Below are 27,404 nucleotides of genomic sequence, written 5' to 3'. Positions count from 1 at the left end.
ATCTCTTGTGCTGGGGATGGCCAGGAGTAATGGAGAGGAGAGGGAGGCAATTTACTGGACATCAGTTGAGCCGTGGTAGTAGGGGTTAAAAAAATGCCAAGAAAATACACTGGAGAGTGACACACTTGTGGGGAGGTGGCAAAAGCTGGTTGCTTGGTTGCTCCACCCCAAGAATTTCCGAAGACAAAAATGTAAAGCATCACTTTCAAATACCTGTGGCTTTGGGGATCAATTTTGAGACCAATTTCCCTATGGGACGCCACACTTGGGAATCTGATACAAAATGCCAGATCCATGTGTTCATTTAGCTCCTGGACACCATGAAGCACATGTACCAGGTGCTTTTGCTCTGTAAGCTAAAATATAGCTAATGGCTTGGCCCTGCTGCAAAGGGGCTGTGGCTGAACGGCTGAGGGCTCACAGGAGGGGTGCTGCAGTCCTCTCCTAACGCCTGACCAGCTTCACCTGAAAATGGCAGGGAAGATATCGCCAGAGATAATCCAGGAGAGGGAGCTGCTTGCTGCCCCACAGGGAATCTGATCCATTTAACGCTTTTGTTACTTCTTGAAGGCTATTATTAATTTTATTATATCACTTTGCATAACTCTCTTGTTCTTTTGAAGGAGTAAAACAGGCTAATGCTCTACAGAGGTCTCAGGCAGTGGCTGTCTGGTTTTGGTTTTTTTTTTACCCTCTGCAGAGGCTATTGAAGAATGCACTCAGCATAAGATCCCTCATCCTACCAACTAATTTGGACAGGGAATATTTCATCTACTCACAGCCAGGCACATGTGAGCTGGGACTGAAGTCACCAGAAGCAGCCAGGTCCCTTTCATGTCCGAAGACACTATCCTCCTGAGTCGCTGGCTCCCAGGGGACTGCTTTGAGTGCTCCCTGCCTCCTGCTTCCACTAAAGAGCACAAGCACGTTGCCCACTTGTAGACAAGGGCTTTTCTGGGTTAATCCCAAAAGCCGCATTGCAGCCTCCCCAAGCCAGTTGCTGAGTAAGCAGGGGGTAAGAGAAGGACAGCCATGGTGTGGCCATCTCAGGACTTCACCCAAAGCTGAACCACTTCCCACATCAAGTTGAGAGCCATCCCACCAGCTGATACTGACTTGCCTGTTCCCAGGCAGGGTCCCTACACCTGGCACACATCCAGATTATCTCTGTGACTCCCAAGACAAGCTGGTGGGTGGAGAGCATCCAGGGGAAAGCTTAAGTGAACCATAGAAAGCAATGCACAATAGCAACAGCAAGCCATTACTGCCAGATCCAGCCCCTCTCCCCAGCAGTTCAAAGCTCCTTATGCCCATACCTTGCTGCTAATCCCTGCAGAGTCTCTGCCCAAGCTGGAGCATAGACCAAGGAGCTGCGTGACATCTCCAGCACACAGCTTCTCCTGGACAGGACCCTAAAGTTCTCTCGCATCCAGGGAAAGAGGGAAGGGGACCTTGAGCCCCCAGTATCCAGGTGAAGTGAATAAAGTGAGCTCTTCTGGGATGCTCCAACAACTAAGGAGGCCAGAGGGGGACACATCTCCTGGAGCCAAGAGCTCTGCTCCAAGAGCTGACAGCAATTCCTGCTGTCATGTGCAGCTCAGGGACAGCCAGCAGCCAGGGTGAGCTATTAAAATACAATTTATTGGTACAAATCAGACATCATGAAACAAACCTGGTTTAGAAAAAGCTGTCATGTTCTGCACAGATGGATTGGAAATGAACTGTCCCATGACAGGAGCAATTGGCAATGGTGGCAAACAGACTGGGTGGACAGGTGTAGGCTGGGCAGGGTAGGGGAGAGACTGTTCTGGGGCTGGAGTTCTGCCCTGGAGGGCTCTTGACAGCCAGCTTAAAGTCCTCAAAGAGAAGCAGGGCACAGCAGGAGGTATCTGTCCTGTGCAGGTGTGTCCCTCAGTGCAGGGGTTCCCCAGGTGTTCAGGACTTGGGGAAAACAGAGATCCAGGTGAGGGCAGGGGGAGGAAGGAGGAGGACTGTCACCTGCACTGGGGCCCTCTCCAATGGCTTGAAACTGTCTTGTTCAGATGATGTTGCCTTGAACTAAGAGAGTTATCCAGCAGGGCCTCACCTTGTTCATCTCTCAGCTGCTTAAGCTTTCAGCTCTTCTGGCCATCCAGCCTGTGTGTCCTCCAGCCCATGCTGTTCCTGGAGCAAAGACTGGTCCTGTATTCTAGGCTTTGGGTCTCCAGCCCTGCAAGTGTTGGGTCATGGTTTGAAGGGCAGCACCCAAAATGGCTGGGGTTCGCACTCATTTCCTGGAGAAGACAGACACCAATGGCTGCTCTGGTCATGCAACACATCCCACTGGATCTCAGGGACAGAGAAACGGTCTCTGTCCCAGTACATAAGGTCAGGCTTGACTGAACCAGGCTTGGTCTGCATACATTTTCCATGCCTATTGGGACAGAAATACAGGCATGCAGCTCAATACATTCACACAGCCAAACAAGACAAAGAAGTGACAATGTTTACAGAGATGGACAACCCCTAAGGGGACATGGGAATAGGTAAACTCAAGGCAGATTTGCTTAAATCTGGTTATATGACTCCCCATAGCACTTGCTGCCAACATAGCTCTGCAGAATGAGATGGGAGTAATGCCCTCCGGCCCCCCCGCCCCACTCCCCCACCCACCCCCACCCCCCCCCGCCAATCACTTTTCAGTCTTTTGTCCTTAAATCCTTTCCCCACACTCTGGTGAGCCACTATCCCAGCAGCCCCACACAGTCCGGAGTGGTCCATACATGGAGTGTGCTGTGGGTGGACCTAGCAGCTGAAATAATGCGAATGATTCCCTGGGCTTTGGGCAGAGCCACCCAGGCCCAGTGCTGGTCACTATTTCAGGTCATTGTTGATAACCACACTGTCATGCATGTCACTGTAAGTTGTCATCTTTTTCCTCTTGCCAAAGGTAGAGAAGCTGTTCTTGTTCTCCCGGCCCAGGAAGAGGGGCCCGTCTTTACTGGAGAGTAGGGTGGGCGTGCCAGGGATATAGACATTGTGCTGATAATCCAGGGCTTCGATGTGCCCTGGGTACAAGGGGCTGTACTGGGGTGTCCAGATGCTGTTGGTGCCTGTTGAAGCCTTCTGAAACTCTGGAGGAAAGATGAGCATAAGACTGGCTCAGGGGAGGTCACACCCATAGCTCAGTGAGACAGTAACATCCATGTCCCAGCATGCAAGCCTGTGCCCATATGTCACTGACCTCCCCTCTGAGCCTGGACACCCTTTCCACCCCACAAACCTCTACCGCTGCTAGTAACAGGGATGTGTTCCCCCCACAGCACCTCCACCAAGTGACAAGAAGGTCTGGTTTTCCCAGCCCCGGTGCCCCAATACTGACCAGAGACAGGGGTCACCAGTGTGCACAGCCTCTCATGCTCCTTCTGGAGGGCTCTGCGGATTTCCCCCATGTCCTCCAGGCTCTGGGAGCTAAAGAGAAGAGACCAACTCAAAGCTGCATCAGAGATAACATCCCTGTCCCCACAGCCCCCTTCCACCTGCTCCCTCTGTTCCTGCAGTGCTGGATTTGGTACCTCTTCAGGGCAGGTTGCTGTGTGCTTGGAGGCAGCCAGTCCGTGTTGGGCTGCTTGATCTGGAAAACACAGGGAAAGGCAAGGGTGGTTATTGGGACCCTCTGTTAAGCAGCCCAGACCTGCCAGCACAAGGCTTCAGTAGCCAGGGATGCAGGACCCCATTGCCTCTTTCTCCATGCCCTTTGTGGAGAAGCAAGCAACATGTTCTGATTTTAAGGAAACTGAGGCAGTGTTGAACCAGCCTCAGTTCTGGACCTTCCTCACCCTCCTGAGATATTGGGGCATCTGGGAGTTTAAATGTCAAAGTCTGTCCTTCCAGGGAGGGAGAGGGGCTTCTCCTATTTCTGTTAATTTTAAAAAGCCTTTTTTGCAGGTGTGAGCCCAGGTCTCAGGCACCAAAGGGTGAGAGGTACGGAATTTGGCTGCATACCCGATGTCCCAGGGGGACTGCAAACAACTAGGGGGAAATCCCATTAACATATTAGAGAAGTGAGTCCAGCAGTTCGAGGAGACATATGTGGGGAGAGCCTCTTGGCAGCGAATCTTGGGCTCTCCTTGGAAGGGCTGTTTTATTAAAGTCAAACGTAAGTGGATTAGACGCCTCATCACTCTCCATCCTTGTAATCGTGTTTCAATGAAAGAGTCTTTCATCGGGAAAATTAGGCATTCCTCATTTCAATACCTAACAAATGTTGACATCAAAATCCCACCCCAAAGACCCCACCCCCCTCCCTGGCAGCACAGGCCAGGCCTAGGTGCCAGAACTGGGGACATGAGCAGTGCTGCCAAGACTAGGAGCAGCTCCCGGCTGAAACAGCGGGACACTGCAATCAGGCTTTTGCAGTGTGAACTGCTCACCCACACAAAGGAGATGCCACCCCCACCACCCCACCTGCTCCCCAGAGCACTGCAGCACCTCCATTGCCTATGATGGGTGCAAAAGGTGGCGGGAAGGGATTTCCTCTCGCCTCAGCTAGCCCTGTCAGGAAGTGGTGGAGTTTCCCACTGCCTGACAGCTCCTAATTCCCTCATTGATCAAAGGCACGAGTTATTCTCTGGGAAAATCCGTGCCTGGTTTCTCTCATGGCAGAGGCTGAGGGAAGGGTCTGGGGGGACCCGCAGAGTGCCGATAAACACTGCCAGGCACAGTGTTACCTGCTTGGAGACCTGAAGCTGGTGGCCCAGCTGGGACCGTTTACTGGGGTCCTTCTCGTTGTTCCGTGGGGGGCTGCAGGGTTTGAGGAACATGAAGTCACTCTGGGCAGACTCAGGACCAAGGCAGACCTTGTAGCAGTAGCCTGGGGGGCCAGTCCCAGGCACATCAAGGCAGGTGGCAGCTGCGGTCCCTGCAGGGGGCTGCACCATCAGGTTGGATGTCTTCAGGCCATCAGAGGAGGATCTGGACCTGGGGCAGCAGTGGCAGCGGGACAGTGAGCAGCTGTCACCTTGGCAGGAGTGCTGCTCTCTGCGGCACCGAATGGCTGTGAGGATGAGGATGGCAAGGAGGAAGGTGAAAGAGATGGAGCCCAGGGAGACAAGGAGGTAGAGAGTGACTGGGGAGGATGAGGAGGCCTCAGGGGGGAGGCTGAACTCGCTGAAGTCGGAGAGAGTCTGAGGCATGGTCTCCACCACAGAAAGCAGGAGGGACACGGTGGCAGAGAGAGCTGGCTGCCCACCATCCCGCACCTGCACCACCAGCCGCTGCTGGGTTGCATCCTGTTCCAGAAAAGAGCGGAGGGTGCGCAGCTCGCCAGTGTCTGGTGCCACACTGAAGAGGGTGAAGTCAGTGGCCTGGAGGAGCTGGTAGGAGAGGCGGGAGTTCAGCCCTGCATCTGCATCCACTGCGGACACCGTGCCCACAAGGTAGCCAGGCCTGGCTGATCGCGGCACCAGCTCGGTGGCCACGGAACCATTGCGTGGCATAGGGGAAATGATGACTGGAGCGTTGTCGTTCTGGTCCAGCACAAAGATGTGGACGGTGACATTGGCACTGAGTGGGGGGAAACCCGCATCCTGTGCTTGCACCTGGATCTGGAAGCTGCGGATCTGCTCATAATCGAGGGAGCGCAGGGCATACATGTGCCCACTGTCTGAGTTGATGGACACATAGGTGCCCACAGGCATGCCATGGATGTGCTCATCAGCAATGGAGTAGGACAGATAGGCGTTTTGTTGGCAGTCAGGGTCCAGTGCACTGACAGAGCAGATGGAGGCACCTGGTGCGTTGTTCTCCATCACGTAGACGCTGTAGGAAGGCTGTAGGAAGCGTGGGGCATTGTCGTTCACATCGGACACTGGGACGGTGAGGGTGCTGCGTGTCAGCAGCGCTGGAGAGCCCATGTCCCGTGCTGTGATGCTTACATTATACTCAGGCACAACCTCCCTATCCAGTGCCTGTGTGGTGACCAGCGTGTAGTAGTTGCGAAAGGAAGAACGGAGCTCAAATGGTACATCAGGGCTGACCTCACAGCTCACACGCCCATTGTCCCCAGAGTCCCGGTCCAGAACGCTGATGACAGCAATGACAGTGCCTGGTGGGGCATCCTCTAGCACGGGTGTGGACACAGAGGTGAGGGTCACCTCTGGTGCATTGTCATTCACATCAAGGAGGTGCACAAGTACCCGGCAGTGCACGGCCACAGCTGAGGGACCACGGTCCTTGGCTTGTACGTAGAGCTCATGAAGGCTTGCCCGCTCATAGTCCAGAGGGCCCTTCAGCAGCACCTGCCCACTCTGGGGCTCTATGTGGAAGAGCTCCCGGACGCGCGGGGGTGCATGCCCACTGAAGGAGTACTCGATCTCCCCGTTGGGGCCCTCATCCAGGTCAGTGGCGTTGAGCTGGATGACCAGGGTTCCAGCAGGGGCATCCTCAGGAAGACTCACACTATAGGAGGGCTGGTCAAAGGCAGGCACATTGTCATTTGCATCCAGCACCATGACGAGGATATGAGCTGTGCCTGAGCGCTCTGGGACACCGCCATCGAGAGCAGTGAGCAGCACCCGGTGCGCAGGTTGCTGCTCGCGGTCAAGGGCACGCTCCAGCACCAGCTCTGCAAACTTGCTGGCATCACTGCGTGTCTGCACCTCAAGCGAAAAGAAACTGTTGGGGCTGAGCCGATAGGTGTGCACCGAATTGGTACCCACATCAGGATCCTGGGCACTCTCCAGTGGGAAGCGGGCACCAAGCACAGCGGATTCAGCCACCTCCAGCACATACTCTTGCCAGGGGAAGGTGGGCGCATGGTCATTGATGTCCAGCACCTCCACCTCGATGCGGTACAGCTCCAGAGGGCTTTCAACGAGGAGCTGCAGGTGGAGCAGGCAGGTCCCCCCCGCCTCGCACACCTCCTCCCGGTCAATCCTCTCGTTCACAAAGAGGATCCCGTTCTCCAGGTTCACCTCCAGGTGCTGCCTGGCCCCGGCCCGTGACACGATGCGGAACCGCCGCGCTGACAGGGTGGACACGTCCAGCCCCAGGTCCTCACCCAGGTTGGCCACGAAGGCTCCGTGCTCCAGCTCCTCCGGCACGGTGTAGCGCAGCTGCCCACCCGCCGGGCGCGGTGCCGGGGCCCCGGCCAGCAGGAGGAACAGGAGGCAGCGGAGGAAAAGCTGCCCCCGCCCGGAGCCTGCCCAGGCACCCATGGCCCCGCAGCGCTGTCGGGGGCGCGGGGTCCCACCCGCGCCCCCGCGTCCCCCCCCCTTCGCTCGCCCCTCGCACTTCCAAGGAGTTTCGGGCCCCCGGGGGCGGCGGAGTGGGGGCCCTGCCTGGAGCAGGGGGACCGAGCCGCGGCCACCGGCGGCCGCTTAACCCTTTCCCTGCTGGCCTGCTGGGCGCAGGGAGGGGATGCAATCCGGGCCGCGGTGCCACACCAGAATAGCCAGAATAGGTCTACCGGAGACGGACGCACCTGGGGAGGGGGCTCGCTCCGGGGAGGTCCCGTTAACGGCGGTGGAAGCTCCCGTGAGACCGATCGCTGCCGAGGGCACCGGTATAACCCCGCAGATGCTGCGCTCGTCCCCGCGGTAGATTAAGAGGAGCCCGGATCGCGGCGGCTGCCAAATCCCCCGGCCACGTCCCCCGCCGCGCTGGTCCTAACCTTTACCAGATGGTTAAGCCCCTCCAGACTTGATTACATTTCCCTGCACACCGTTTTCCTTGTAATGCGGAGTTTTTAATTACCGGAGCAAGGGGGGATTACAGCCCTGGATAAAGCTGAGCCCATCAGTGCGGAGGCACAGAAAGACCCCCTCCCTTCCCCTCCTTCCCCGCCTGCTCCCACCCCCGACACCCCGCCTGCCCACAGCACCGCGCCGCTAATCCCGCTCCCCCACCGGACAGCCCGCTGTCAGCCCCCTCGTGCTCTCGGGGCACGATCCCGCCGGAGACCCGAGGACCTGTTCCCCCCACCCCCCAGCTCCCCCCACGGGCACAAACTTTCCGACCCCCACGGAAGACGAGGTGGGGGCGGGCTCGGACCGAGCCTCCGGTTCCCCACCGGCCCCCGCAGGGCGGCAGACGGAGCCCCTTGCGCCCCCCCTCCGCCCCGGCCCGGTACCGATCGCGGTCCCTCCGCTGGCCGATCCGTTCTCCCCGCAGACCCGTCTCCAGCCGCCGTCGTGCCCGGGCAGCTCCGCGCGGCGCCTCCCACCGGCGCCGTCCCCGGGGGCGCTCGGTAACGGGACGGGGCGGCCGCCTCCCCCCCCGCCCCGCGGCTGCTTAGGGCGCGGATAATCCTCTAACGATCTAGTTAAGGGCTCGGCGGGGCTCGGAGCGGCTTTAGCTGTGCAGTGATATTTCACCGCCTTTGTCTCTGCCTCACGGTCCCCGGTGAGAAGGGACCCGCCGGCGGAGGCAGGCTGCAGGGGCGACCAGAGGACGCGAGAGGCGGCGAGGCTGGAGGGGCTTGTCGGGCTGCGGAAAGGGGGTTTGGTCCCTGGGAGGGCAGCACGACCCACGAGGGACGTGCCGCGCTCGTGGGGCGGCCGCTTAGCGGGGGGGGCGCGGGTAGGGGCGGGGGGCGCCGCGGGAGGGAGCGGTGCGGACGGGTCACGCGTGGGCCCGGCCGCTCGCAGGTGGAATCGGGACGGCTCCCGGTAAGTGACGCCCGGGGTGCGTGGGAAGCGCCGATCACGGCCGGCCCGGCCCCCGCACCGTCTCCCACGCCAGGGCCACCCCTGGCGGCGTCGTAGTCATCCCCCCCTCGTTTCTTTCTCATGCCACCCCCCCCACCCCCGATCTGACCCCCCCGCGCCCTGCCTCACCGCCCAGCCCTACCCGGGGCTGGGACCCCGGAGGTGGGAAGGCTGGGACAGGGCTGCTCCGGGAGCCCCCCGAGGGCTGGCCAGGCCAGAGGGAGGATCGGGGGTGGGGGCGCGGGGGTGGAGGAACGAATGAACGAACCACACTGGACACAGAGATTTTTGGGGGTTTCGTTTCCCTTCAGTCCTCCCCCGTCCCTGATGAAGAGCGTTGTGGGAAATCCTCAGAGAGACTCTCGCCCTTTTGTTTGATTCAGATAAAATATTCATGCCCCCCGCCCCCCAACAGGTGCAACCTATTCCGGCAGGATCCGTGCCCCCCGCCCCCCGCCCGGTCCTGCCTGCCCTTTTCCTGCTTGGCGGCCCCTGCTCTACTCCCCCTGCCCAGCTCTCCATGGCTGCTTGCTTCCTTGGGGGGAGATCCATCCTCGTGTTCCCCCCTCACCTGCTTCCCCCCACCCCAAGGGACGTCACAGGATAGTCCCATCCTGTTCCTTTTCCTGCGTCCCCCAACCCTGGGGTCCATTCCTGCCTCCCCCCAGCCCCCACAATTCCAGGGGACCAAGGTCAAAAGTGGGGGGCTTGAGAGTGGGTACAGGCTTGTTTTGAGGATCCCTTCCCTGAAGGAAATAGCACAGGCTGGGGGTGGTTGGGGGTGCTGCAGAGGGATGTGGGATGCAAAAAAGAGCCTTGTTTGGAGCGACATAGCAGAGGAGGGTGAACAGCAGGATGGGGGAGATGACATGGGGACAGTCTAGCATTCCAGCTAGCACCCCACTTTATGTCCTGCAGTTCTTAAGTCCCCTCTTGTGATGCAGGGGAGTGTTCAGCTGCCAGCCCTGTTCTCTCGGGATAAGGAATCAGGACGCAGCTAGAAGCTTGTTTTTGGAAGACGTTGGAAGCTAGAAGAAGGAGGGGTGTGTGTGTGTCTCTGAGATGTCTTGGCATAGGCAGGCGGGTGGCCGGTTGCCGCAGGTCAGCGCTGATGTGCCTTGGCAAGGCCAGCCAGAGAGATCAGGGTGGGATGTAGCAGGAGATGCCGCAGGTTGAGCCGCCTTGGAAAAGCCACGCAGAGAGCAAAGGGTTGGGGGACTCACCCAGCTGCCTGCAGGCAATAAACCTTGCCCAGCCACCACCATCACTCCATTTTCCTGTCCACTGCATTCTGGGGCAGCAGAAGGGTCGGTAAGAAAAGCTGTCCCTGCCAGAACACACGTCCCTTCCCCCACCTCCCCAAGGCGCCCGTCTGCCCAGCCGTGCATGTGGGTTTGCTGCTCCTTTCTTGCTTAAAGCAAGAGCAGTTATAGTTTGCAGTGCCCAAGAGGGCAACCACAGTGGGAGGCGGGGGTCTCCTGAGTGAAGATGAGAGCAGCCCTGGCCCCGCGGCTGGTAAGTCAGTCCCTGGTTGCTTGTGCGGGGTCAGGTGCTAGGGGCTCTCTCTTTGAAGCTGCAAAGCTCTGTGCAGCAGGATGCCCTGATCAGTGCTCCTTCCCTTCTGAAGCTCTGGCTGTCTTCCCTTGGGAGGACAAAGTGGTGCCCTGAAAGGGATAGTGGCCGTCTTGGTGTGTTTTATCAGGGCTGGTGGGGCACTCTGCCTGCCCTTGGGTGCTGGGATGCAAAACATGAAACATGCCCCATCTCCTTTCAGAGGAGCACAGGTACACGATGAGAAGCTACGAACAAGAGTTGGAGAAGGGAAATTCTTATTAGGCATTAGGGAAAAAATCTTCACTGCAAGGCTGGTAAAACACTGGTGCAGGGACCAGACTGTGGCAGGAATTGTCATCCTTGGAGATCCTCCTGAGCATCCCGATCTACTGGCCTTGCTCTGAGCAGGGATGCACCAGGGACCTCCAGAGGTCCTGACTGATTAAAAACTTTGTGTGATTTGGAAAGCCCCAATCTGTAGCAACCCAAACTAAGCAGAGGGGAAGTGGTCACCAAGATGAGGGAGTTCACTGCCTGGAGAGCCTTGGTTTCAAGAGATTGTGGGTCCTGCACTTGTCAAGGAGCCATTTCTTTTCACAGACGCCTTGTCCAGAGGTGGGGTATGGAGCAATGAAGGATGCTGGAGCTCCATGTGCACTGGAAGTCTTGGTCCATGAGCTCTGTCCTGCAAGGTGCTTGAGTTGCTCAGCACCCTTGTATTCCCTTGGTAGCAGTGCAGGTAGACCTTTTGCACCAGGCAGGTTTAGACTCAGAGTATGTCAGTAAAGTTTTCCTGAAGTCCCATGTGGTTTGTAGGTGAGAAGAAGATGTGGTGACCAATGCAAGGGCCAATACTGGTACAGTACACTGGACTCCTCTGGCCAGCAACACATGGGAACAAGTGCACAACCCCTCTGCCTGGGACAGATGGAGGCTGAGACACAGGCTCAGCTCTGAGCAGACCCTCTGTAGCCATCGTCTATGTCTGAGCATTTTCAGGACATGGGAGGGCCAGTCCTGCTCAGCTTCTATGTGAGCCAGTTCTGGCTCCCTGTAGGACACAAACTTCACTAGCAGCTCCAGCAGCCAAGGTCTCTGCTCCTGTTTCAGTCAGGGTTGTTTTTTTTTTTTCAAACTCAAGCCTGCAAAGGGAGCTGCTTTCACAGCTGGTGGCTTGTCCTTCTTGAAGAAAGAGACCCTGGACTCAAAGCAGAAGAAGAGCTGTCCCCCCATTATCCTAAGAGCTGGGCCTCATGCTGCCGTGGGCATCCTTTTAGAGACTCTCCCCTAAGATGTCCTGTGGGAATGCCTCCTTTCCTCCGTGAAGGACTGAGAAGAAAGGGGGTCACTAAGCAGGAAAGTAAAGGTGGGCAATGGTGTGTTGCTTGCATGGGGGGAAAAGCAGAGGCCTTGGAAGAGAGGAGGTAACACCTCGCCTCTGTCAGGCACCAGTGTGACTGATCTTGGAATATTGTGCACAGCGCCTGCGCCTGAAGTTTTGAAAGAAGATTAAAAAACTGATTTAAGGCTTGGAAAAATATGTTACAGGGAGAAGTGTAAGTGAAACTGTCTGAACTCTGTGCAAAAAGAAGCTGGAGGAGGTTTGACGGTAGAGCCAGGGAGGTGTCACAAGGATGACAGGACAGTTAAAGGCTTGCAGACCCATGGCTTGAGCCAGCTTCACACACTGGGCAGTGAGAGCGGATCAAGGTGTCAGAACTGTTGATGGTGTCTATGTCTTTTGGTGTTTGCAGATCCTTGTGGAACAGATGATGTGTTTGTCAAGCCCAAGTTCCCCAGTGTATCTTGATGAAGTGGGAAGACTGGCTCTGGCGAGAGGGATTCCAGTTCACCTCACCTCCTCCAGCAGAGAAATCACTGCAGCTGTCCCCTCCATGTGGGTGGTCCTACAAGAAATGTGACCAATGTGACCTGCTCCTTCCTATAAGAAGGTCCTGTAATCACAAGGGAGTACCTTGTCAGCTTCCACAGAGCTCCAGGGAAGGGGCTATAACCCTAACATAACCCAAACACAAGGCTAAGAGCTTCCCTTGGCCTCTCCTCTCCTCTCCTCTAGCAATGTGCTAAACAGCAGGGGGAAATGTTGGAGTTGAGACCCCAGCCAAGAGGCCAAGCGGCAGGAGCTGGGGTGGATGTTTCCTCTCCCCACATGCATCTCTTTGCAACAACACCCAAACAGCAAATGGATGCCCACATTTCATTTTGAAGTCCCACATCCCTGGGCTAGGTTGGTGGTTTCAGAAGGAAAAGGTAGAAAAAGGCACATTCTCCTTTGTCCCCGTTTCTGGGGTTTAGCCATCTGCTAGTATGGAGCCATCCTGTATCTCTGGGGATGCATTTCTGGAGAAGAAATTCCAATTCTTCTAGTCCTGGAAAGATATGGGGATGTTTTCTGCTTCTCTGTCCCCCACATCACTTTATTTCTCTTTCCCCATTCCCAAGAAGGGACCACCTTTACCTTCCCACCCTCCCCTAGACCCTGCTGGGGATTGTGTGGCCCCCTGAGACACCCCCCAACATCCCCACCTGCTCCCGGGAGCTTTGTAGATCCTCCAGGTCTCCCTTTTCTCCCCCACCAGCCCTACTTCTTTCCTCTCCGTCTGGGAGATCAGTCATCGAGGGTGTCGACACGCACACACCCGACTCCCCCGGGAGGATGGGGAGCGTGAAGCTGGGGGTGGTGTTCTGTTGCGAGAAGGCAAAGCTGCCATCAGCAGGCGCTTTGATCTACAGACAATTACAGACGAGTGTAGGACCTCGCTCTGCTCAGCCAATAAATAATGGAATTTGTGTGTTGACACAGACAGATTTCCCCCAAACTGTCAGAGAAGGGGAGACGAGAGTGAGTGAACGGGAGCCTGAGTGGCTGGAGGGAAGAGGAGAGGAGCGGGCAGGGGAAGGGGTGAGAAGGGCCTGTGGGAAAACAGGGAGAGGGGGCAAGGGAGGAAAAAAAGACCATGTTTGGGGAGGCAGTGCTGATGGGGGGAGCTGGGCAGGGAGGAGGAGAAGAAGCCCTAAGGAACACATATTTGTAGAGGGGAAGGAAAATCAAGACAGGAACTGTGGGTGGAAAGGGGGAGGGAGTGCTGCATACACAGCAGGCTGGAAACAGTGGGGAAAAAAAATCTGAAGGTGGAAAAGAAAGAGAGGGAGGAACAAAGCCATGGCAGTGCCCCCGGGGCTCCCGGGCTGCCTGGCAGATCACAAGCTCTCCGCTCTCTCTCTCGAGCAGGGACCATATTCCCACAGCCCTCCACAGAGTGGCCCTGACCTCCCCAGGCGCTCTGCACCACGAAGCTGGTGACGGGGAGGCAGGCACAAGTTGGTGAAATGGTGCCACTGGTATGCAGCAAACAGTAGAAATTTGCTCAGAGATCACAAGTCCCCAAAAAACCTCCTGTGATGCCCTGTCCCTGTGCTCCCTCTGCTCTTCCCCATCACCCTCTCCATCTCGTCCTCTCCCTGATCCTTCTGCAGCCTGGAGCTGTTTATTCTGTGGCTGATAATGTTTTTTTATTTTACTTGTGACAAAGAAATACCTCCCCTTTGCTCAGGAGCCCAACCACCGAGCCCAGCAGAAACCATCCACTCTTCCAGCAACTCTCCAGCCCAATGTGGCTGTGGCAGCAGTTCCAACAGGGATGGGGGGAGCCACTGGGGCTGTCTCCTTCCTCCCAGTTTGGAACACTCAAAAGCACTGTTTGTTCCCTCCTGCCTCATCTGTGGCCTGACCTGGCTCAGCCCTGAATGAATGAATGAAGATGCCCTTGCTGAGTTCTCCAGGCCAGGCACCACTTCACTGTAGGTGCCCCCACTCCCTCCTTGGCCCTTCTTGAAAAATGGGTGTCCATGTTTCCCATCCAAGCTCCAGATGGGATGCAAACACCTCCCAGCCCAGGGACAACACCCCCCCCCCCCCCCCCCCCCCAAGTCTTTACCTTCCCCTAACCCAGCCTCCCATCCCTTCCCAGCTCCAACCAGCCCTTGCACAGATCAGGCTCTCCCCTGCAGCCACCTTGTCCCTCGGCATGAGCACAGATTACGGGTTGGGCCAAGGCTTGACTGACTGGGGTGGCACTTAGTAAACTGGGTGTCTGCAGAGCTGGGGGCAGCAGCAGTGCTGGCTCCAGGGCTGTGTGGGATGGTGCTGCAGCAGCAGGTCATCTGACAGGCTTGGGGGACCCAGGAGCCTCACAGCCCATCCCCAGTGGAGTGGGGCTTTGGTGGTACATCCCCCGGCACTGCTGTACCAGGTCAGAGCGAAGCAGAAGCAGGGGCTTCTGGGGATATCGCCTATGGATGTTTCTTAGCTTAATGACGGCAAATGGCAAGAGTGGCTGCCTAAGTGGGGCAACGGTAGCTTATGGCCTCAGCAGTGGGAGGACTGGAGCTCCTGCCAAGCTCTTAAACCTCTCTTTTGGGAGGGAGGGATGTAAAGCTGGTGTAAATTGCTAAAAAGCTGGGTCTTTTTGCTAATAAAGTCACTGAAGCAGGTAATGATTCAGCTGGCCAAGGCAGAGTAACACACAGGCCCAGGCTGGGACCCCTTCTCCAGAATTGCTCCAGGTCCCTGATCTCAGCCATTTTACCAGGACAGTGGGCTGGATCCAGCTGCTGCTGCTCTAGTCCACAGCAGGACCTGAAGAGAGTGAGGAAGGTGGGCCAGCAGGAGAGGGCAAGGCTGCAGGTTGCCCAAGAGCCTCCCTGGTCCCTCTGAAGGAAGGAAAGGGGAAAAGCAGCTGGATGTTTGTGCTCAGTACCCCCCTCCATAAGGCTTCAGCCCTCCCTCCCAGGATGAGGCCAGGGAAGACAGCAGCTGGGAGTGAAGTGGTGGGGGAGAGAAGTGGTGGGAACAAGAGAGATTTCTGTTTGCTCTAGGGTCTGCTGTGCCACCCAAGTGCTTCTCCAAAGCATTGCCATCAATGTTCAATGGGAAGGGGCTGTAGCAGGCCAGCTCAGGCTGAGCATGGTCCCCAGCCCAGCTGGGACAGACGGGGTGCAGGCAGGTCTGCTGAACTGGGAGATGCCTCCTACAGGTCCTCCAAGCTGCACACAGTGAGGAACTGCACTGTGACAGGGGCAGAGTCCTCCCTCTGCCCAGGCACTGAGAACAATGACCAAGCTAGCTCCAGGCACCTCAAAACACTTTCACGGTGAGACCAGGCAGGATACCCCAGCCTTGATGTGGGAACCATGAGAAACACCCCTCCTTACCCGACCAGATGCCAGTTTTAACTCGTGGAAGGGCTGCATCCCCTTTAGGCAAGAGGCACAGAGCACCCCAGCCCTGTTTGCTGGTGGGGGAAAGCAAGGAGAGCTGCAGGGCTGGGGCTCCCTCTCTCCAATTAAATCCCCAAGCCCTGACCCACACGGGCACATTCAGCACCAACAGCCTTTACAACTCAGCATGGAGATGGCAAGTGCTAGTGAAGACTCATGGAGAACCACTGCCCCAGCGTTGGGGGCCATGAGCAAAGGGTTAACACCCCACAGCAGCACTAAGCAGCGGTGGAAGCAAAGGGTTAATGCGGTGGGTGCAGGGAATGTTATCTGTCTCTTCTCTAAATACTATTTCCTCCCATGAAACCAGCTTTTCATCCTTGGCTAGAGGCAGCTCCCGCTGCTTGGAGTCCAGCAAGAGCTTGTATCTGCTGCCGCACACACCACTGCTCCCAGCAAGCCGCCGAGACAAAGAGTTGCACTCCCCAGTGCTGGGCCCAGGCAGCAGCAGCGTGGAGATGCTGGGGCTGGGGCTTAAGCCCAGAGGATGCAGATGGCCTCCAGATGGAGTGCAGGTACGACAGGCTTTTTACCAAAGAGGAATCTCGGTAATAAAAGCCCTCTCCCACCCTGCTGTATGGCAGAGGGGTTTCCTCCCCATCTTGCAGGGACCAAGAGCAGCAGGCCCTGGGAAAGCGGGCACAGGCCTGGGCAGGCTCCAGCCAGCAGCGAGAGGCTGCACAAACAGAGCCACCTACCCAGGAAGGTTTTTCGGGTGCTGCCCATTTCAAACCTCACCCCTCAGATGCACCAGAATGGACAAGAATGGCAGGATGCTCTGTGGGGAAACCAAGGCAGCATCCACTGGCTCCAAGGTCACAATCCGGGACAGAGGGAGGGTGCAGGGCAGCCTCTGCCCCTTCCCCAGCAGCGCAAACCAAATTCAGGCTGCAGCAAGGCTCTGGTTGTCTGCAGAGCTGGTGGCTGGGATAAAATGGCTGCTGCTAAATCTTCTCTGAAACGTCCTAAACTTTTAATGCATATGAAACCACGGCAGCATCCCTTTCGCACCCCGGAGGGCACAAAGGCACAAGCGTCTCCTCTCTCCCATTCAGCCAGAGCCACGTGCTGCAGTCTGAACAGCGCTAGGTACGTGGCTGGAATTAAAGTTGCCCTTGCAGCTCATGTGCTCAGAGAGCGTTTGCCGAAGTCAAAGGATTGCCAAGTTAAAAGGGTCAAACCTCCAAGGACAGTTGTATCTGACTGGCTATATATCATTTCAATAGCATCTTCAACGGGGATTATAATCTGAATTGAAGCGGAAAGACCTGAGGCAATGAAGCTGTCAGCAGTCTAAGATTAAGGAATTAAAACAGCAGCACAACATTACAGGATTTGTTCTAGATGTATTAGAAAGAGCAGGCTAAACACACTGCAGCCTTCCTTGGGTTGGAAATTTCATACAAGTACAGAGAAGGGCAAGAGCAAGGATTTCATCAATATACATAAACAGAGAGGAGAGTGAGACAGAGCTATGAAAACCCAGCCACGCAAGATATAAATCCTAACTGTAGACGGAAATGAGTCACACAAGGTTTGACTGAGGCAAATAAAAGCAGAAATGAAGTGGATTTAGGGAAGGGCAGAGGTGAAAAGACACTGATAGCCAGTAGACAGGAAAAAAATGGCCCTTAATATACTAAAGCTGGTAAAATCTGGAATGCAGCCCAGCCTGCTTTTGGATCACTTGCTGGAAATGCAGGTCCCCAGTGCTGTCCTCCCTTTCCCTTCCCCTTTCCACATTCTTACAGCCATCTCCATAATTACTTAAAAAAGCCAAGAATGATGTCAACTGTCTGCATAGGGCAACTGGCAGAGCCATGACAGAGGGGGGCAACAAACCTTGCCTTTGCCACCACCAGCTCTGCACAGCCTGGGAGGTGGGAAGCAGAAGCTCTCGAAACAAAGAAGGAATCAAACTCTCACCAAAGGACCCATTAAAATGATCCATTTATTTCTGGAAAATTGCACACACCTTTCTTTCATTCGCTTTATCCTAGATCAGTTGTGGGGAGGAATTTCTCCCCTGCCTTAAAGATACCAAAGTTATGGGATGAAACACAAAGAAAAGCGGGGAGGTATCCCTTGCAGATAAAATACACAGAAAAGTTTCGGCAACCCAGACTCCATGCAGCCACCAGCTCTGATCAGCACAAGCCATAAAGATGCAGTTGTACCACTCAACACCGCTTGTTGTGGCACATTTCCTTCAGTTATGTGATCCAAAAAGAAACTGAATCACTCCATGTCTCAAACACACAGCCCAACTGACAACTAGAAAAACTAGGGCCCAGAACAACAATGCCTGGTTGACAACTAGATTAATCCTGAACCAGGCCACCTGTAAAGAACTGTTGCACTTTATTGACACACAAACGTACCCAGCAGAACACTTCCCTGCATGCACAAGGCCACAGAGCAGTGATGAGCAGCCAGATCTAGGACACAGAAGGAGATAGGAAGCTAATGACAGGTGGAGCTCGTTCTGTAGCACAGGTAGAGCATGGAATCGCTTTTTGACTCCTCCAGCCAACTTCTACTGGGAGATTTACATATAAGTCCTCAATCAAGTCTTTTTAAGAGTTATCCAGAGTCCCCTGGTAAAAACAATCTGTTTCAAGAAAGAGGAGAGTCCAGAGCTGCTCAGTGATTCTTTTTGGTTGAACCAAAACCAGAGAAACCCATCACAGCTGCCATTTCATCATCCTCTTCAAATGTCAAATCTTCCTCTGCCCGCCTTTTCTTCTCTCTCTGCTTCTCCTTCTTGTAGGCTTTGGCTTTCTCCTCCTGCAGCAAGGGACAGAACAGCAAAACAATTTGAACCTCTGGAGCCAAGTAAGCTTTTGAGACACCTGGCACAGCACAGTTAACCCAAGTCCTACCAACAGCACCCAAGCCGTGTCTGAGGAAATAAAATAGCCAGCAGAAATCCTGGTCTGCAGTCTCTGAGGAGGAGGCTTCCCACTGTTTCCAGACCACTCTACCTACCAACCCAAGAGCAGAGTCACACACACAAAATGTAGCCAAAAATAAGCGTTAAGGAATGCTCTCTTCCAAACAAACTTCAGAAGTTTCGTCTGGAGTCAACACTGAGGCAAGAAGGAGCTGTTTTTAAAGCAGCAGGCCTTTCCCTCATACAATGCCCCATTCCAGTGACTGTGATGCTGGATGTTGCTGTCTGTTGGCTTTCAGCTTGGCAGAGTGACAGCTGCTCACTGGAACAGAAGCTGAAGCTCTGAGCAGCTTTGGGGGGTTTTGGCATCAAAGAGTTTGTGCTGCTCTAATCAAAGTGTTTTGCTCTGCAAGGATCACAAGCCCTGGAACAGCGCCAGGCTTGTACCGGGCGACACAGAAGCATGGCTTCGGCTCCCAACTTAGCAACTGCTCCTGCCATTCCCATCACCGCCCGCTGCACTGCAGCTACCGAAGACAGCCATGCCCTGCAGAAAGCTACACCTAAAGTTGCTGCTGCTTTCTTTGTTGCCATACATCGACTAGCAGTAACTTTTCAACCCACAGCACTCCCTGCCCTGCCAAGGCACCCGTCTTCTGCCTCCCCCAAACAGATCAGGCTCAGCAGCACCAAAGATTGCTCGAGAGCAGAGCACAGGGCTGCTCTGTGTGCACCCCAACAGAGCACCTCTGCAGTGAAACAAAGCTTAGGGCTTGAGCAGAGACACTCAAACAGGCCCCAATATTTAACATTTCATTGTTATGCGACTGCTGATGGAGGAGAAGCACCCACAGAAGCTCCTCAACTGTCAGAACTTTGTCAGGTTTTCAAATAAACTTGATCTTCATGTCAGGGAGTTGACACTTAAGCCCAGGTTTGAGAGGAATCTGCTGTCTTTCACTGCCTCTATGCCCATCTCACACCACAGCACAATGCTCACGAAGTCCTTCCACATTCAGGGAGGCTACAGAGAAGCAATGTGCCATGTGGAGAAGGATCACAGCAATCCTAAGAACGATAAAAGATAAGGGACAAAGACACAGGTCTGTTTATCAGAGCACACAAGCTCAAACACAGCCAACAGGAGACAAAAAATGGGTCCATTGTCAGGTTTGTGCTGCTCTCAGTGGAAACCTGAAGCATCAGAAGTTATCCTCACACAGAAATAGGGGAAAAGGGTTTCCAGGGACAGCAGCAGCAAACTTTTTAAAAAGCAAACAATGAAGAAACAAAACCCACTCACAGCAGCAGATAAGCCCATGATACCAACAACAAGGCTTCCGTGGAACAAGATTAGGAACCAGGGTTGATTTTCTCACAAAAAATGTTTCCGGGGAGCTTTGCTTCATCAGTCATTGCCCAGACTCACCTCCTCGCGGAGTTCCTTCATCCTCTCCTCAAAGTCATAATCTTTCTGCTTCTCCTCCATCTTCTTCTTGTTCACCTCAAAGCGTTTCTTCACCTGATCCAGTGTGGAACGCTCCACCCGCATGGACATGCCCAGATTTCTCTGGTCTAGAAAACAGGAGTGGAATCAGCCATGTGCAGCAATACTTGGAGCCTTTGACAGTCTGCACATAGTCCCTGTCCCCGATGCCAATTTAAGCATTTCAGTACAGCAGCATCTTCCTGCCCATAATCCATCCTCTCAAAGCAGCTTCCAGGCCAGACTACACTCACGCACATGGCCATACGCCCACAAGGCTCAGTGCTCCAACCTGACCTAACTGCACTGACTCGCGGGCTGCCCACCACTCCAAGTGCAGGGAGCAGCACTGTCCCCCCATACTCCCGAGTGGCAGAGCCTGGTATAGCCCAGCCCTCAGAGACTCCACACCACATCTCACCACGAACGTGCCAGGTAACCCAGAGCCAGCCCGGGGAGTGTGACACAGCAGTGCCTCCTCTCACAGAGAGGCACACACTTTGTGTCCTTGTCTGATCCCATATTCCTATGCAGACTGGGATTTCTTATGTCAGAGTGGATGGGCTTTAAAGAGACAACATAACCTAAACAAGCCAGTGACTACAACAATCCGTGCATTACTTGTAACAAGAAGGAGAATGCAGCCTATTCTTTTAAGGTTCCTTGTTAGGATGCTCCCTATCATGTTGATGTTCTGACACTTCAGGAAATTTAATCTTAGACTGGGGGAAAAAAAGGGTTGGAGTGTGGAAAGAGGAGCCGGAATAAAACTGACAGGCTGGCATCACTCAGCTGTGGGAGAAGCTAAACAAGTCATCAGTGGCACTCACTTAGAGATCCTGATTACACAGGACATTTCTAGCTAAAGCAGAGACATGAAATCTTAAGCCAGGCCTCTGATTCAGTGGCTCTTTAGAGCAGATTCCCAGGTTACTGCTCATGAGTAAGCCTAGGTTGAAGGCCCCCCCCCCCCTGCAATGTGTCCAGCCCGCACTGCCTGGTGAATCCAAACAGGCTGTTGACTCCAGCAGCCATGCACATTGTCCCAGGGATGCATCAGCACTTGGAAGCTCAACCTACACACCAAGAACTAGTAAGAGAGCTACCAAGAACAAGCAGGTTTCAGCCAAATTTACAGACTGGATCAAAAGCTCCCAAACTTATTCTGTAAATTATATTACACTGAAGCCACTTTCCAACCCCAGCTTAACTCTTCATCTCAGGCCCATGCACAAAGTCATGCCAGGATTTTTGATTCCAGATGCTCTCATACGGACTTACTACTGATCTCCCAACATGGCAAACAAGGCATTTCAGCATCCTCCTCCCATTCACATAAAAGCACAGGGCTTTAACACGTTGGCTTTTCTTTTCCTAGCTACAGAAAACTGGCCCTCAGGTTCTCTTCTCACACACACACACACACACACACATTTCTTAACGGTTCAAACAGCCAAGTGTGCAGGTCTGGTTTGCCTTTTTGTAAAAGGGCCATTCCTTGACTTCCACAGGGAGCCAAATCACCTTCAGGAGCGGAACATCGCAGGAGTGTGTCAGTGCGCCCTGCTGCTCCTTTACTTTCTCCACTTTCCCCACTGTCTGAACATGTCAAGGAGAAGCAGCACCCACATTTGTGAAATGAGAGTCAGCTCAACGAGGGTACAGTCCTCTTTTTCAAGTTAAACACAGTAATGGAACAGACTGATAAACCAGGAATTATTTTCTCTTGCCTTTATCTTGGCCTAGGTTGACTGCATCATTACAGCAATGGAGAGAAGAACCACAGATAGGTACAGGACAGTAACATCACCACACTGCTAAACTCCAGGGTCAAACTGCCCCACTCCTATTCCCACTCATTCTCATCCTCAGCAAACCACAGCCTCCATCCTTGTCAACTCTGATCCGTACTCTGGAGCTCAGGGGCTAGCTAGTTTTGAGCTTCATACTCAAATTCTACAAAGAGAAGCTTCCAATCCAAAAATGGGCTAGTCCCATACCTTTTACTTATCTAAGAACTTCTTTAAAGCCTTGGTGCTGCGAAAAAAAGCCTCTTTCCAGATTTGCAGAGGAGACATCAGGATTTGCTGACTCTGGGCTTCTTGCAGCACAGGCACTCTGAGAGGGAAAAACATGACCAACCTAACCAGAGTCACTGATCACTGTTTCTTCTGGGCTTATTCCATAAAAATGGTCCAGCAACCTGGAAGGTGCCAGGAGATAAAGGCAGCACCTCCACAGCTCTCACGAGCAAACACTGCCTACATCCTGATCTCCAAAGCACACTTTCATACATGTATAAGCATCCAGCCCTCAGGCACTGGTGATGCACAGAGGGAACAGCCCACAGCACTGCAGCAGCCCTCCAACAAGGCAGAAAAATTCTCCTTACGTTTTTTGCCATTGATGTGATCCAAGAAGTTAATGGAGTCTTTCACCACGCAGTCGCATACATTACAGTAGTATCTGGCAGGAGAGAGAGAAAAAATTAACTCCAAAGCATGAGACAAACCTCATCTCACAGAACAACTATTTGAGATAATCGACAATGTGTAATCTGCATATTGCTTGGGATATGGGTCCTTTCTCCACATCAAGAGGGAAGCTACTTCCATTATGGAGAGCTCCAGTGAAAAGAAATGTGCAAGAGCACACCTGACTGACAGAGCTGCCTGGGTTAACCCTGGAGGTACCAACTCTTATGCTGACAACACTCTGACAGATGACAGAAACCAAATTATGAGCTGATCTGTAATAAATGTGTGAGCCGCAGCATCTTCCCCTTCCAGTCCAAAACCGACAGGGTGGGATGGACTCTGTGACATTGCAGGGCTCGACTGCCCTCCTCCAAGGCAGCACTGGCCATGCAGCCCTGGTTTCTGGACTGCAGCCTACTGAAGGCTCTCACCTGGTTGAAAGGTGAGTCCTCCTGGCCCTATCACCTCACAGGAACAACTCCCTGATTTATATAGCAGGGCTTTCTGCCCATCTTAAGAGCTGTTGCAAAAATCCAGCCAGGGTCTGCACTTCCATCCCTGGATGCTGTTCAGGGCTGTGCATCTTCCTGGCACTGCTGGCTATTAGGCTACGACAGTGAGACACTAACAGGCTTACCCTTGAGATGACACAAACTCAGTGCATTCTTTTCAAGCTCTTGACGGCTTAGGGTGAGCTAAGAATCCTTTCAGCCTTTGGTCAAACGCAATCCACACAAACAGTGGCCAAACACCATTCCTAAGGACAGGTATCTGGATGTTTCTCCCATTCCCAGCACACATATATCCAGATCAGAAACTCAAATCAACAGCAGATAGGCTCTCACTGCAAGCAGGCCTTCTGGCTAAAAAAACTCAAGGGGGCAGCACAGATCTGCCTCAGTTGTTTCTACAGCTGGGCAACACCAATATCAAGAAATAATGTCAGAAGGAGCTCAGCCAGCTGCATCTCTTCTATATGTTACCCGAGAAGACCCAGTTTAGGTGTAATACAGTGCAGCACCACTGCACCAGGCTCAAAACACGAGGAAATCCACCTGGTGCACTGTAAGGGCTCCCTGCTGTGTAACAGACCCCCAGTCCCACCACCAAAATTCTGAGACTAACAAAAAGACCACAACCTACCCTCCCATCTCTGACTGAGGGGTAGTTTTGGTGATAACAATGGTTTTCCCCAGCTTCGACTCCAGGTCCACTTTGTAGTCTCGGTGCCGCAGAAGTTCCCTTTTGACAGGCTGAGCTGGTTTGCCTAAAATATAACCAAAAAAGCAAAGCATTTACCAAAAGATGGTCAAGTTCGACATGTTGGATTTCATGTTGCCCTTGAAGAGGGACCTGCCAGGACCTGGGAATTACTTGATTCATGCAGAAAGTGCACTTTTTTTTTTTTCGTAAGTCAGTAAAGGATATAATTTCCTCCTCACTATTTCCTGGTTCCTATTAGAACCAGGTAGGTCTGTGAGCTATCTCCAGCTCTGACTTGGGTCATATTCTGAGAGGTCCTTGTTTCCAAGGGCTGATTGCTCCTCTTCCTTCCCAAAGAACAGGCAGATAGAGGAAAAGGTTCTCAGTAATTACTTTTGACAAAAACATATATTCAGTGGCAAGTGGAGGAAAAAGGATGGGAGGAAGCAGCCTTGAACTGCTGCTATTTCCCTTCAGGATTTCACTTCTAGCTGTTCTCTTCCTCTCAGACTCAAAGGGTTTGGGTGACTTGTTGCCAAATGAGCAAAGTTTGCCTGGAGTCAGTACACTACGCACCATCTTTCTTTTCTCTCTCTTCTGTGAGCCGCTTTTCTGCAAGTTTCTCATATTCATCTTTGTCCCACTTTCGGCGGAAGTCCAAGTTCTTAGTCTGAGAAGGAAACAAAGTGTATTAACATTTATAATATAGTTTCACTACCTCTGAGGGGAGACTGGGGCAAGAGGTGGAATCACTTGGCCTGTGCATCCACAGCAGTAAATTAGGGGCACTGCATTATATCCCTATATCCTCTGTTTTCATACCTAGGAATTAAAGATGCAGCTTAAGATAATAACACTCAGCAGGCCTACACCTACTTCTTCTAGAAGGATTTCAAAGTACTGAGAAAAGTAATGAGTTTATCTTAATAGTTCCTGAGATGATCACCCAGGCTTTTTGTTTAAAAATCAGATACAAATGGCATTTAAATTGATTGATCTAAGACCTCAGAAGTGCCACCTGGCAAACACAGCACAGTCATTAGCAGATCACACATACTTCTTCCAAAAGTCAGTTAAACCCAAGTTGCAAATATCAGATGAGGAAGCTGTGAAACACAACACCAGCTATAAAGAGTTTGATTAAAACGCAGGAGCACGGAAGGCTGTGTATGCCTACTCTCAGCAGCATGTCTACACATTGCAGGAATCAAAGCGCCAAGTTTGCTATGAAATCATAGGAACTAGTATGGGTTTTTCAAGTGAGACACGTGTACAAGCAATTCAGAAAAAAACCTCTGAAACTCCATCTGTCAAGGCAGGGTGTGGAGATATCAGGGAAGCACCTGCACCAAATGCAAGGTAAGCTGTCCTGCTCCTGCAGCTTCATGCTGTTGACATGCAGAGAAGGGAAGAAACACCTCTGAGGCAGACCGGCCCTTCGGCAGCTCCCTGCAGCACTCTACACTAGCAGCAACAGGATAAATTGCATGAAGAGGAGCTGAATTCAGGTGAAGCTGGCACTATAGACACAAAAGACTATTCTTTTCAGGGGGATTTTTACCTAGTCACCAACACTGAGGGCAGAGGTCACAGGACAAGAATCCCACTTCCTTCCATGTCTACTCTCACCAAATGAGCACAGCCTCTTCCCAGTGTCTGCCCCATCTGCAGTTAAGGCCCCTGCACCTGGTATCGGTCACAGCTTGTAACTCAGACACTTGTTACTTTCTTGAGAAGATAACTCTCCTGTGGTTAGAAGCTGCATTTAACTTGGCACTGCAGTGAGAGGCTCTCAGTTTCATATCAGAAAAAGCACGGATGTGTTTTAAAACACCTCTGGGAAAGAAGGAACCCCCTCACACCTCACTGCTTTCTCCGTTCAGCCAAATCAAGAATCCAATCACAATCCAAAGGAAATAAATCCCATTTGAAGCTATAGCAGCAGCAATCATTTAATGTTTTCTCCTCTGGCAATCCTTCAAATGGAACGAACAACTACTGATAGGAATGAAAAAGCCCTAGGGAGGTATAGAAAAATTCTCATTTATTCCCAGAGCTTCTTAAGCACTTTAAGCATGTCATAACAGGTTTTATTAACCACCCTGAGCCAAAGAAAAGAAAATATCACCGACTGTAAATTAACATTTGGGGGTATTTTCCAGAATCTAGACATTCCTGCATACCAGTGTATTATCACAAATCATAGCTGGTGAGAGTCTGGAGAGGAAGCAATTTACTTGCTGCTTCACTCTTCTGTTGTAATAAAAGGAAATGTCTTTTGCTGCTCTTTTACCAACCTCTCTTGTCCAGGCACAGGCAAAGAAATCAAACCCAACTGTGTAACAAGACCCTGGCTAGAAATTATCTGAAGGAACTCTTCTTAATTGGTCTGGTGGAGGCAGGGGTGGCAGTAAGCCCTAAAATCTTTATCTAAAAACTGCTTTGGGTGACAGAAAGTATTGATGAAAGAAGTAAAAATAATTAAAAGCCAGAAGTGCCCCAAAGCTTCCTGTTCCCTCCAGAGTCAGACAACAAGTGATTTGCCCCATATGAGCATCAAAGCTCACCAAAGGACTCTCAAATCTGGCTCAATCTAACAGGAACACAACCACCAGCAGCTGAGAATGAACCACAGGCCCCATCTCACGTCCAGGCAGATAATCTGCTCTTGACCCCTCTCAGCACTGCTCACTTCTCAGCCGGCGGCTTCAAGTGAAGGAAAGACTGGCCAAGAAAGGCAGGAAAACACAGCCTCCCCCAGTGCTGACAGCTGCCTGAGGTATTACTGGAGGTGTTTAAACCAGTCTGGCTCTCCAGTCAGGCTACACCAATGGCATCCATCCCACTTATCTGATCTCAGCATTCCTAACAGCAAATCCTGTGGGATCCATAAAGGCAGAAAGACCTCATTGCCACACTACACAAACCAGCAACGCCAATAAAATAACCAAGTTACAGAGGAACCACTGGAGATTTCAGAATCAGTGTCACAGAAAGGGCAGTTTCTCCATGCAGAGCAGTCAGCAACAACTCCAGCAGGACAGCGTGAGAGCCAGGCAGGAAACAGGCAACCCTTTCCCAGAGGAGCCGAGAAGCAACAGGGCAGGTCAAGAGAGGGAACAGGAGCAGGAGGCTGCCTGCACGAGCTATTGCCCAGCCCCAGGGGACTGCTGCGATGGGCTGATCCCCCCGGGAAACTGAAGGTAGGTGGGCACCCCCACTCTGGGGATTGGGGCAGGTTCGGATCTAGTCACGCCACCCGGCTGGAACAGGGGCTCCCACGGGGGAGGCCTGGCCTCAGCAAGGGAAGATCGGCGCGAGGTCCCCCCCCTCCTAGCCCTGAAGGAATCGGGGCCTCTCGGCGAGTCCCAGAACTCCCACCGCCCACACACGGAGAGCTCAGCAGTGCAAAAATCAGGGACGTGGCCTCCCCACATGCTCCTGCCCACCCGGGCATACCCAACCCCACTCCGTCCCCAGTCGAGGGGTCCCTCACCCCACGGCCTAGCAAGCAGGTCCCGAGCGCGGCCCAGCCCCAGCGGCGCGGCCCTTCCCGCCGCCTGCCCCTCCCGAGCGGCCCCAGCCGTCGCGGTTCCAGCCTCGGCACGGCCCAGGGCCTACCGAGCAAAAGAAAGCGACAGGGGCGGCCCAGCTGCCGCCAGCACCTACCCCGCTGCCCGACGCCATGTCGAGGGTGAGGGCGACAAGGGAACAGAAACTGTCGCGCGATGGCGCCCGGGCCGTAAAGCGAGGCAGTCCGCCCAAGTACCAACGAGTGCCCGCCGCTCTGGCTTAGAGTGCCG

The 27,404-nt window shown here is 53.5% G+C and overlaps 2 protein-coding genes and 1 long non-coding RNA gene across 5 annotated transcripts; 1 reads left to right on the top strand and 2 right to left on the bottom strand.

The window, feature by feature from the left end:
- Nucleotides 1-1,620: 1,620 nt before the first annotated feature.
- LOC308068597 (protocadherin-10-like) lies at nt 1,621-8,396 on the bottom strand. 3 transcript variants are annotated; one of them, XM_080399473.1, is made up of 6 exons: nt 8,111-8,396; nt 4,710-7,757; nt 3,519-3,613; nt 3,362-3,450; nt 2,653-3,113; nt 1,621-2,620 (listed from the first exon to the last, which is right to left on the bottom strand). In XM_080399473.1, the coding sequence occupies exons 2-5, from the start codon at nt 7,194-7,196 to the stop codon at nt 2,854-2,856; spliced, it is 2,931 nt and encodes a 976-aa protein (XP_080255599.1). In that variant the 5' UTR covers nt 7,197-7,757; nt 8,111-8,396; the 3' UTR covers nt 1,621-2,620; nt 2,653-2,853. The 3 variants fall into 3 exon arrangements, with proteins under 3 accessions (XP_080255599.1, XP_080255600.1, XP_080255601.1); XM_080399474.1 differs by having other exon boundaries at nt 4,710-7,651; XM_080399475.1 differs by lacking the exon at nt 8,111-8,396 and having other exon boundaries at nt 3,555-3,613; nt 4,710-8,099.
- On the top strand, nt 8,396-17,828 carry LOC308068620. Its single transcript, XR_013930025.1, has 2 exons — nt 8,396-8,648; nt 11,996-17,828. It is a non-coding gene; the product is annotated as an uncharacterized lncRNA (long non-coding RNA).
- On the bottom strand, nt 17,476-27,404 carry ZMAT2 (zinc finger matrin-type 2). Its single transcript, XM_080399515.1, has 6 exons — nt 27,271-27,404; nt 24,178-24,271; nt 23,542-23,665; nt 22,314-22,387; nt 19,865-20,010; nt 17,476-18,329 (listed from the first exon to the last, which is right to left on the bottom strand). Exons 1-6 carry the CDS (start codon nt 27,286-27,288, stop codon nt 18,186-18,188), a joined length of 600 nt encoding a protein of 199 aa, XP_080255641.1. The 5' UTR covers nt 27,289-27,404; the 3' UTR covers nt 17,476-18,185.

The sequence above is a fragment of the Falco punctatus genome, assembly GCF_963210335.1.
Source record: "Falco punctatus genome assembly, chromosome: 8".
NCBI classification, from domain to species: domain Eukaryota; kingdom Metazoa; phylum Chordata; class Aves; order Falconiformes; family Falconidae; genus Falco; species Falco punctatus.
The sequence above is the reverse complement of the archived record's forward strand: the minus strand, read 5'-3'. Positions and strand labels throughout refer to the sequence as shown.

Coding starts and splice junctions, on each gene's coding strand:
- LOC308068597 (XM_080399473.1), bottom strand. CDS start 7,196: ATGGGTGCCTGGGCAGGCTCCGGGCGGGGGCAGCTTTTCCTCCGCTGC. Junction 3,614..4,709: donor AGCTTCAGGTCTCCAAGCAG/GTAACACTGTGC, acceptor TGTGTTTTCCAG/ATCAAGCAGCCCAACACGGA. Junction 3,114..3,361: donor ACTGGTGACCCCTGTCTCTG/GTCAGTATTGGG, acceptor TCTTTCCTCCAG/AGTTTCAGAAGGCTTCAACA.
- ZMAT2 (XM_080399515.1), bottom strand. Junction 22,388..23,541: donor CCTCAGTCAGAGATGGGAGG/GTAGGTTGTGGT, acceptor CTCTCCTGCCAG/ATACTACTGTAATGTATGCG. Junction 20,011..22,313: donor TCACATCAATGGCAAAAAAC/GTAAGGAGAATT, acceptor CCTGTTTTCTAG/ACCAGAGAAATCTGGGCATG.